Source organism: Prionailurus bengalensis, chromosome F2, assembly GCF_016509475.1.
Source record: "Prionailurus bengalensis isolate Pbe53 chromosome F2, Fcat_Pben_1.1_paternal_pri, whole genome shotgun sequence".
In the NCBI taxonomy this organism is placed as follows: Eukaryota; Metazoa; Chordata; class Mammalia; order Carnivora; family Felidae; genus Prionailurus; species Prionailurus bengalensis.
The window spans coordinates 44,376,698-44,388,051 of NC_057353.1; the positions used below are offsets into that span (position 1 = coordinate 44,376,698).

Here is an 11,354-nt window from a genome sequence, read left to right on the forward strand (position 1 = left end):
CACTAAAAAAAAATCTTAATAAAAAGGCTTAATTCTCCTTTATAATAAGGATGGGTTTTTTAAAAATGGATTCCTTCTGTGATCTGTCCTGACTTGACCATTCAGTCCGGCTCATTCCTGCACGGATGGGGTTTCTCAACTCTCTGCATTTCCCTCAGGGAAGGATATCTGCAAATCGACCTACCACGGCTGTGAACACATTTGTGTTAATCGTGGCAACTCCTACATCTGCAAATGCTCAGAGGGATTTGTTCTAGCTGAGGATGGAAGACGGTGCAAGAGTAAGTGACCTGAACTTGGATTTCTGCTTTAATTTGGTTTGGGAGCAATTGCTCTTTGGAGTATTTTCAGGAAACAAATCCCTCACCTCTCTGCTTGTCTCATAATAGAGCTTAACTAAAGCACCTGTGGAAAAACTTTTGGTTTTAGTTGACAGCAAGTTCACTATCAGCCAAAAGGCTAGAGCAATCTTAGGGTGAATAAGAATATCTGGAAACAAAGAGGTAAGACTTGTCTTCTGCTCTGTGCCAGGGAATGACATTCAGTTCTGGGCATTGCATTTTAGGAAGAGAGAGATAGAGCAAAGTTTAAACATTAAAAAACAAACAAACAAAAAACCAATAAAACAAAAACAAAAAAAACCCCTCCAAGGTAGCAGAAAAAAAATCTTAAGAAAATTATTTTATAATCTCAGAATAGAGAAGACCTTTCTAAACACAACATAAAACATAAAAACCATTTTTAAAAAAGAGCTGATGTATAGTGATAGATTAAAGCTATGATACCTTTTTTTTCTTACCTATTACAGAGATCAGAAAGGTTGATGAGTCCTTATGTTGACAAAGGTCTAGTGTAATAGGCAGTCATAAAGTTATCAACTGGGTGTCTGAATTGGTACCAACATTTAGGAGGGCAGTTGGGCAATGTTTTATTTTAATTTAAAGTTAGACAGTACAAGTTGGGGAGGGCCAGAGAGAGAGGGAGAGAGAGACTCCCAAGAAGGCTCCACACTGTTAGTGCAGAGCCCACAAAGCTGTGAGATCATGACCTGAGCTGAAACCAAGAGTCGGACACTTAACTGACTGAGCCACCCAGGGGCCTCTGGCAATATTTTAAAGGCAATTCCACTTCTATTTGTATTATGTAAATATAGAGATATAGATACACACACACATACATATATACATATACATATACATATACCCTTTTGTAATGTCTGTTTGAATTCAGTTCCAGTATATGTATTATTTTTTAGGAAAACATATTTAAAGAAAAAGGATAGTGACAAGCAAGATTTAGAAACCATCACAGTGGCAATGTTCATTCAGTATGATGTCAAGTGAAAAATGAAGGAAGAAACGGGATCTTTATAGAAAAAGACCTAAGGTACCGTTCAAATGCCAAAGTGACAGTGACTTCATTCATGATCTATAACATACCCCCAGGGAAAGAAAGAACACTGAAGAGAAACTACAGCCCAGAAGCAGGACAGAGACACTTTCAGGGAAGCCGTGTGATTAGTTAAGATCATGAGCTTTGAGTCAGGCAGACCTGGACTTTGACCCTATTCTTAGTACTCGTGTGACCTTGGACAAATTATTTAACTTCTCTGAGTCTCCGTTTCTTCAGCTATAATATGAGGATAATACCTCACAGAAATGTCATGAGAAATCAATGAGATCAGGTATTCGAAGGTTCTTAGCCCGGTGCTGGCACATACTAATTGCTTGACAAGTGGCAGCTCTTGTAATCATCAACCGCAGAGATGTCCAGAGATGGGGCTTCAATGGTGAAGTGATGACTTCTCCATCAGGAAAGGTGTTCAGGTCCGGGCTGAACTGGCTGCTGGGTAGGGATATTGTAAAGATGCAAGCAACAGGAGGGCTGCACGAGTGACTTTAACGGTCTTGTCCAACCCTGAAATTCTGGAACTCTGTGAAAATTATGTTCTGAAAGCAAATCACAGCTCCATTGCAGTCTCCTTGACTTAACTACCAAAAGAAAATGCTCAGCTGCAGTTGGAGTGACCATCCTGCAAACGAGTAGCCAGCAAGGGAGCTATCATTCTTCCCAGGTCTGAAAGCAAAAATCTAGCACTTCTTGCCTTGTGCTCTTCCACTCTACCTAGTGTTCTTATTTCCTGGAGAAGCCTTCTGTGCCTCTGTGCATGGAGGCTGCAGGTACTGATTTTGTTCCGTTAAGAAGAGTGTGTGGGGGAGGGGAGAAAACAGACCTACTGCTGGAAAATTATTCCAGTCTTTTTGCAGTCTGCTAGAGAGCCCTGTGCATGCCTCCTGAGAGTCTTCCTTCCTTCCTTCCTTCCTTCCTTTCTTTTTTCTTCCTTCCTTCCTTCCCTTTCCTTTCCTTTCCTTCCTTTCTTTTCTTTCTTTTTTTCTTCCTTCCTTTCGATTCAAGAATAGGCTATGAATGTAAATGAAGCTCTGAACTGTCCTTTCTTCTTTTACTAATAAGCAATCAATAAGTTAAATAATAGGGACAAGAACTTAATGGGAAAGGAGAACTCAATCCCCCAACACGCACACGCGCGCGCCCCCCCCCCCCCACACACTGCATATTATTTGGGCCCATGCCCAGAAATAATTTTGCTTTTGTGTGTCCGTGTTTATATTGTTTCTATTGTTGTGCTCTACTTTCAAATATTAGACAACTGCTTGATATATAAAAGAGAATGTTATATCACATACTGTAGACCGTTTGAAATGAGATCATTCATTCAGGATCTGTAAATTTGATTTATGCGGCCCTAAATAACAAAGTCTGTCCACGGCCAGATTGCTTTAGTAGTCACGTAGAGCTTTCCTGCCAACCGTCTGAGTTGCCTGAATAGCTTCCATATAGATCGAGAATTCACAGTGATGATTCATTTTTCAGCTTGAATAGGTCAGGAGGCTACTTATAGGTGTGCTCCCCAATGGGCACCACCTCTGTCATTTAATCTGCCAACAAGCATTTATTGAACAACTGCTGCGTGCCAGGTGTGGGGGTACAGAAGTGAGACCAGAGGAGGAACTTGCAGACCAGAGAGATCAACACATCCTCAGGTAGCTAGTGTGCCGTGTGGACTGTACCAACTACCCTGGACTGTAAGCACTTTCATGTGGGGGATTTTGCCTTGGTCCCTCTTGCAATCCTGCCTGCTGCCTTGCGTGAAGCAGGTGCTCAAGAAGCCAATTTTCGTTGAATACATTAGCCGTTATTAGGAGTACACAGAGAGTAATACAAGCTGGGTTCCTAGGGAGAACTCCCTGGAAGAGATGATGGCTGAGCTGAATTTAAGGATTTCCTTCTCTGCCGTCTGTCAGAATGCCAGCACTGGGGTGATGTCACCCTCCTGGAGGGAAGTTATAGGAATCTTTTGGAAGCTGTCAGGCCCTACAGTACTCTAGACGCAGTCCCTGCCAGACTTGGCTGTCAGTGACCCAGGGTACGGTGTGGACCTGATTCCCCTGACGATTTGTGCCTCTGTTGTGTGATTTTGCTTACGAAAAACACTCTTTTTATCAATTTAACAAGCCACATGAGAAGGCAGATGTGAAAATTATCATGGCTCCTGACTCCCACACCTTCCGCCTGCTTTTGGAGCAGGCTCTGCTTTTGTTCTTTCTGAAGAACAAAGGTAGTTCTCCAAAGTGGCTCAGCCTCCAACTGCAGCGTAGTTTTCTTCTACATGACCCTTTAACTACCTCACCTTTCCTCTCCTTCCTGCAGGATGCACTGAAGGCCCAGTTGACCTGGTCTTCGTGATCGATGGATCCAAGAGCCTCGGAGAAGAGAATTTTGAGATTGTGAAGCAGTTTGTCACTGGCATTATAGATTCCTTGGCGATTTCCCCCAAAGCTGCTCGCGTGGGACTGCTCCAGTATTCCACGCAGGTCCGCACAGAGTTTACCCTGAGAAACTTCAGCTCGGCCAAAGACATGAAGAAAGCCGTGGCCCACATAAAATACATGGGCAAGGGCTCTATGACCGGGCTGGCCCTGAAACACATGTTTGAGAGAAGTTTTACCCAAGTAGAAGGGGCCAGACCTCTCTCCGCACGGGTGCCCAGAGTGGCCATCGTGTTCACAGATGGACGGGCTCAAGATGACGTCTCGGAATGGGCCAGTAAAGCCCAGGCCAACGGTAATAAGGGATGGAGGTGTGGCTTACATCACTTCAGGTTCGGGTTTCTTAAACTCACCGGGTGGTCAAAGGGTGGTGGGTGACAGGAGTGAGGGCCTCTGAGCACTGGGAGAGGCTTCGCGGCAAGTGCTCATTCACCTGTGCTGCACTGCCACCTAGAGGCTGTAAAGGGAGCCCGCGGGCGTCCAGGACTTGGGAGGCGGGCGTCTTGCGGGCTGTGCTGTTAGTCTAGACACCAAACACGCCTGAGTAGTCACCAACTGCGATTTCCCAGTGTGTGACCTCCAGGGGAGAGAAGCGAGTCTGCACGTGCTGTTTAACCGCAGATAGATATATGACCGTTTCCAAACACTGGTCTGGTGGCTTTAGAATCACCTCAAGAGTTCGGTAAAAATAGATTCCTGGTGGGAGGAACTTTTGCTGATACTTTTTTTTTTTTTTTAAACCAGTGCTTCAGGTGAACTCTGAAAGCACAATAGCCTTCTGATAGCAAACACTCTTGTGTTTGTAGGAGGCAAAGGTTAGCTTCTGAGAAAATCAAAATGTTGGAAGAGATTACCACTCTAGGCTCTTCTTCAGGCAAGCACAGCCATACAAGCACAGTGCCTAAGGTGGGGGAGACGGGGCTTGAGCTCACGTGAGTTGTGCAGAGATGTGAAGTATGGCAGAGGAATACGGCCTTCCGAAAAGGAAACCCGAAAGCTAGGATGGTCGGGAGAGGTAGCATAAGGTGAAGTGACTGGATTCCTCAGGGAGATGAGGAAACTTGAGACTTTGCAGCAGTTTGCTTGAAAGCCACTTTCTTTAAGAACTTGTTGAGGGTACATTGCTTTAACAAGTCCTATAAGGGGGGAAAGGGTGTGCAGACCAGGCCTTCGCCTAAGACTTTACGGAGCCATTCCCTGACCAGGCACGGCACATAGGACATGTGTGACTAATCTGAGTCCATGAACAAGGAGAGAAAGTACTAGCAATCCCGTTAGTGAACTCCATTCCTCCCCACAGAAAGGCTGGCTCACACTGACATTCAACGACGCTTTGTGAAGGAGGCCATTTTATTGGTATTGTACCTCCTCTTTCTATTGTCCAAGAATAGAACATTGACTCCTTTTCCTCTAGCCCAATAGAATAGTAGCCACAAAAAGTGTCCTGTTCTAAATCATCTGAGTGGACTGTGAAACTGGCTGCTCATACTCAGTTCCTCTGCTTCCAGACTAGCTTGCTAGAGCTCATGTCAAACCCATGAACCCCACTAGCCTGCATTTTTTAAGTTTATTTCTTTATTTTGAGAGAGAGAACAAGTGGGGGAAGGGGCAGAGAAAGGAGAGACAAAATCCCAAACAGCGCAGAGCCTGATGCGGGGCTCGAACTCATGAACTGTGAGATCCTGACGCCAGCTGAGATCAAGAGTTGGATGCTGAATCTGCCGCACGACCAGGTGCCCCACCTCTACCCTGCATTTTTAAAGCGCACACGGGGAAGCATCTTGTTTCCAAAGACAGTGGTTAGCCCTGTTATTTGTCCCATTAAGACCCATCTACCTTACTCTTTCCCCTACTTAAATTTCCACAAATCACCCAAAGACAGGTAAGTGGTAGGTGAAATTTGGTTCTAAAATCAACAAGATATGGGGCGCCTAGGTGGCTCAGTCAGTTAAGCATCAGACTTCATCTCAGGTCCTGATTTCATGGTTCGTGGGTTCAAGCCCCGCATCGGGCTCTGTGCTGACAGCTCAGAGCCTGGAGCCTGCTTCAGATTCTGCGTCTCCCTTTCTCTCTGCCCCTCCCCAGATCACGCTATGTCTCTCTCTCTCAAAAATAAACATTAAAAAAACTTTTTAACCAACAAGATTTACCTGAAGTGACATCCTCTGATGACTTTAATTATTCCTATGCATAGCTAATATAATCTTAAAATAGTAGTTCTCCTTTTTAGGGAGTTTGATCAGGTCACTGGGCTCCTGGACAAATATGTTGAACTCGCCTATTGACCTTATACAGACTTAGAACAAGACATAACTCTTTCCCCTTGGCTTAACGAGCCATTTTTATGTGTATTTAAAATTAAAAAATCTAGCCTAATGAATTAACCAGAGCAAGATATCAGTGCTAAAAAAATGTTGAAAATCAGGCAGAATTTAAGTTCTTACCATGTTTTACTTTCAAGTGAAGCACCTATGGAGGAAGGCAGTCTAGTGGTTTCTGTTGTTTAGAAAAGCTTTTGGAGCAATTTCATGTCCCTGTTGAAATCTAAGGTTGGTACTTGGGTTTGTTCTTTCTTTCACACTTTGGGGATTTCCACTGGTCTGCAGATTTCCCTTTTCAGTTTAGCACCCCTCATAAGGCTTTGTCCTTCCAAGAGATGTGAGTGGAGAGCAGCTTTCCCTGCCCCGCCCTCCCACCCCCTCCTTTAAGGATCCTGTCCTGTACCTTGGAGAAGTAGAATCTAGGTTAGAAGGTCATAAATTGACCTGTTTCTTAGAATTCTCCCCGAAGAGATTCCCATTTAGTAAGCCATAAGATAGTGCTTTTTTCTACTCTATCCCTAAGGCTAATTCAGGCAGAAGCTGAAGGTTTGTTAAATGACCTTGCCCTGAGGTGAGCAACAGGTTGGTGGTCTAGCTCCCAATTTCCCTTAGAGGTTTCACCTTCCTCCCTCTTGGAAACCCCTCATTGTTTTCCGTAGGGCCAAAACAGAAATGGTGGAGAAACAAAGGGAGGGGGACATGGACCCCTCAAGTCACACCACTTAATCCCCACCTGGCTCTGGGTGCCGTACAGACAACTTCCAGACCCCGGGAGCACAGCTCTAACTACCTTGTTCTTAATTTGCTCTGCAACTTAGGTATAACTATGTATGCTGTCGGGGTAGGAAAAGCTATTGAGGAAGAACTACAAGAGATTGCCTCTGAGCCCACGGACAAGCATCTCTTCTATGCCGAAGACTTCAGTACGATGGGAGAGATAAGTGAAAAACTAAAGAAAGGCATATGTGAAGGTACTATCGCTTACCTATAGGAGAGGTCCTCACATCACACAGGACGGCATGGACCCCTGAATGAGAAATTCTCAACCTCTTCCTTCAAAGTGCTTAAAAAAGTGCCTCCCTGGTGTTCAGGGCCAGTAATGCCTGGAAACGCTAAGCACAAAAAGGGGAACGGGAGAGAGAGAGGACAAAAGGAACAGCTAGAATTGATGAGTGCTTGCTGCATGCTGAGCAGTATGATAAATCTTTTGACACACCAGTATACTTAATCCCCAGAAAACCCCCACAGAAATGATCATTTAACTACGAAACAACCATTATACACATCAGAGAGCTGATGCGCAATTTCAGGATATGCCTATGATGGAGTGGAAAGGGGTTCATATTTCAAATTTTTAAAGAATGCCTTCCTGCACGGAGCACTCCTATTTACAGAATGTAGATTCCGTTATGTCCAAGAGCTCCCTCTGCTTATCTCCACTGCACTCCTGGGGCAGGAAGCTTCTCTATAGCAGCTCTGCCCAGCTCCCCTACTTATGTCCCAGGTTCAGTCACCAGTAAAATCCCAAGCGAAATCATGTGTTTCACTCCTCTAAAGGAAAGAACAACGAGATGAAGGGGGACCCAGGGGGGAAAGGCCTTTCAAATTTCTTCTTTTGTTTTTTAATTTTTTTAGATGTTTATTTATTTTTGAGAGAGAGAAAGACAGAGTGTGAGTGGGGGAGGGGCAGAGAGAGAGGGAGACACAGAATCTGAAGCAGGCTCCAGGCTCTGAGCTGTCAGCACAGAGCCCGACACAGGGCTCGAACCCACGAACCATGAGTTCATGATCTGAGCCAAAGTCGGACGCTTAACCGACTGAGCCACTCAGGCACCCCAGGCCTTTCCAATTTCTGATGCGAGTAGATTTGATTTCACCTCTAGGCTGTTTAGTTCAAACTGGAATGTTCAGTGGAGCCTTTGCCACTAGAGCTTAGTCCTTGGACAACTTTAAGTTTCTTCCCCACCCACCTTGTAGACATGACATTTTTGGAGGCATTCTTAAGGAAGATGCACTTGAGGGGTCCAGGTTTCTCTTACTAGAGAACACCCCCAGAGTGATCTTGGATTACCCTGGGAACCAATTGCTTCTTGAAACTGGCATCACCAAATAAAACCAAAATCCCCTGGGTTACAGCTGGTAGGTAAGGAGCTGGTCTGGGACCAGTTTCCTAAAGAGCACACATGCATGCAGACAGCTGTCACTCCTGTTGGTCATCTTTTTCCTCTCAGCTCTGGAAGACTCCGACGGAAGTCAGGACTCCCCAGCAGGGGAACTGCCAAAGAAGGCCCACCAGCCAACAGGTAAAATCCTAAAAAGCCAATAGGTAAATTTTAAAAAGCAGTGTTTCTAGAACCTTTGGTGGATGCTTCCACCCTCAGACAAAAGTTGTAAAGGAGTGAAAGTGAGTAAGATTTGAATTACGTTAACTATGGCTTTTTTCCCTTGGTCAGATAGGAAATATTTACTCTCCACTTTAAGCCCTATTTGGTAATAGCCTCTCTGCTGAGTCTTTTGCCACAGTATGTCCCCAAAGTAAAGCCGTGTACTACATGCTAGGAACATCAAGTACCTTACTGAGACAGCTGATGGCTGTCTTAGAACCACAACCGTGGTAAGCAGGTTTGACTTCAGTTTTGTTTCTCTTTACAGAATCTGAGCCAGTCACCATAAATATCCGAGACCTACTTTCCTGTTCTAATTTTGCAGTGCAACACCGATATCTGTTTGAAGAAGACAGTGTTTCACGGTCCACACAAAAGCTTTTCCATTCAACAAAATCTTCAGGTAATTCCAAATACAGTATTACTAGAAGAGAACGTGATACCAGCCTCTTAGCTTGCCAACAAACTCAGCTGAGAGGAGGAAAAGTAAGGAGGGAGGAGGAACCAGGATAGAGGATAAGAGAACAGCTTAAGTGAAATGAGAACTCAAAAAAAATTAACTGAAAGAAACTGGGGCAGCCTTCCCTGCAATCCACACGAAAGGCAGTGTTGGAAGTGTACACGGCCCTTTCCTGGTATTTACTGGATTTGGCTGTGCGGAAAAAGTTGAACAGTTCCTTCATTTTGGTTTCTTCCGTATGCTGATTCAGTCCTATTATTATGCATCTGGGAAGCCTGGTGGGTTATAGAGGTGAGTGAACACTTTCCGTGTGCTTTCTCAGGAAGTCCTTTGGAAGAAAAACACGATCAATGCAAATGTGAAAACCTAATAATGTTCCAGAACCTTGCAAATGAAGAAGTGAGAAAGTTAACACAACGCTATATCCTTTTCTAGTATTATGCTTCTACGTGCAATGCAAAGAATCTTACCAAACTTCACAAATACTATCTGTGGGTGTATATCAAATGAAGCTATTTCCATGAAGTCAAGAGTAGTGAACTCCCAGAAAGGCTTTTTTACTTAAGCAACCTGATAGGTGTTTGAGAGCCAAGGGCAAGCCAAGCTTCGTGGCCAGGGTCAAGCATGTAGTTGCTATCTGCTGTTCTAGGGGTTTAGCAGGAAGGCCAGTCTGCCAGGAAAGTAAAAGTCTGCAAAGTAAAGAGAAAAAAGACTGAAAATTTAACTGCCTCTCTGCTGGGAGGAAAAGGAAATGTACTGGGTCTGATGTGCATCAAAGGTACTGTAAGTACAGGCAAAGAATGTGGACTGAAGAGATTTCAAACTCCATCTAAACTCCAGACCTTTCCTTTGGCCCCAAGCCATACTGCAGCCACAGTTGGTCAGTGTGTAGTTGCTAGAAGACTAGGGTTTTTTGTTTGTTTGTTTGGCAGCAGAGATCTTTTATATCAGCACTCTAAGATGAAACATGCTATCAAGGGAACAGCAGGGTCCAATGATTCATTAAACCAATTATTACAAATAAAAGGAATGCTTTGAGATAATGGAGAAATGAGGATTCAGTGTTTTTATACTGCCAGCTGCTCTGAACTTCAAATTACAGTAAGCTTACTAAAGCTGGCTGATGTCTATCTCCACATGCATCAATTAGCCTATAGGGAAATGGTTGAATCCTGAACTATCTCTGTGCCAATGGGTTGATATAATAAGGAACAGATGTAGCAATTCCCTTTCTGAAAGCTGGAAATATGCTCCCTCAAGTAAAACAACCTGACAGTGGTTAATGTGGGTGATGAATCCAGGCTCTCACTCTGTCACCAAGGGGATGGGTGGAGGGGATTAAGGAGCTTACGTGAAGACAAATGCTTGTTCTAATGCCCCTCTCCTCTGCCTTTTCCCACCCCACTTCTGAGGGTGTTTCAGAAGTGACTAAGGAAGTTACATATAAAAGAGCATAGGGGTCCCTGGGTGGCACAGTCGGTTAAGCGTCCATTTCGGCTCAGGTCATGATCTCGCTGTGCTTGAGTTGAGCCCCACATCGGGCTCTGTGCTGATAGCTCAGAGCCTGGAGCCTGCTTCTGATTCTGTGTCTCCTTCTCTCTCTGCCCCTCCCCTGTTCACATTCTCTCTCTCTCTCAAAAATAAACATTAGATTAAAAAAAAAAAAGAGCATAGGTCTTAAGACTTCAAGGCTGGTACCTTTTCGCTGTATCTGGCATCATGGGTGAAAACTCCCTAATCTCTTTTCTTTCCTGACATTACTTACTAAGGCCTCATCCTTCTCTTCACATTCCCAACATTATCACTCTGGCTCCCAAAGGTGTGCTATGGCAAACTACTTTACAAGCACACAGATGTGAGTAGAATTAAACATTTTTCTAAAATAATTTAAACTGAACTCTCTGGCTTTGACGTTAAAGAAACATTTAACCCAAAAGAGATTTATAGTGTTGATAGCATGTGTTAAATGAAAACCTTCAAGTCAGAGTTTAAAAATTCTTAACAGAGGGGCACCTGGGGGGCTCAGTTGGTTAAGCATCCAACATTGGCTCAGGTCATGATCTCATGGTCCATGGGTTTGAGCCCCGTGTTGGGCTCTGTGCTGTCAGAGCATGGAGCCTGCTTCGGATTCTGTGTCTCCCTCTCTCTTTGCCCCTCCCCCACTCATGCTCTGTCGCTCTCTAAAAATGAATGAGCTTTAAAAAAATTAAAAAAAAAACTTAACAGAAGTGGAAAAATTTTTATTTTTCAGGACAAATTTTTATGTAGATAAATCAAGTTTGTATTTGAATGCAAATAAAAACAGGCAATTCAGATTCCTCTTCCTTAATTTGAGATTTAC

The 11,354-nt window shown here is 44.1% G+C and overlaps 1 protein-coding gene across 4 annotated transcripts in view; it reads left to right on the forward strand.

Moving 5' to 3' along the window:
• Positions 1-11,354, forward strand: part of MATN2 (matrilin 2) — a 136,497-nt gene that overhangs the window by 124,583 nt on the left and 560 nt on the right. For 2 of the 4 annotated variants that reach the window (XM_043601445.1, XM_043601444.1), the window contains exons 13-18: positions 159-281; positions 3,730-4,143; positions 6,988-7,140; positions 8,401-8,472; positions 8,822-8,956; positions 9,336-9,434. In XM_043601445.1, the coding sequence (XP_043457380.1) occupies positions 159-281; positions 3,730-4,143; positions 6,988-7,140; positions 8,401-8,472; positions 8,822-8,956; positions 9,336-9,434 (996 nt within the window). The remainder of the gene's footprint in view (positions 1-158; positions 282-3,729; positions 4,144-6,987; positions 7,141-8,400; positions 8,473-8,821; positions 8,957-9,335; positions 9,435-11,354) is intronic. The other 2 variants (XM_043601447.1, XM_043601446.1) reach the window with 1 other exon arrangement.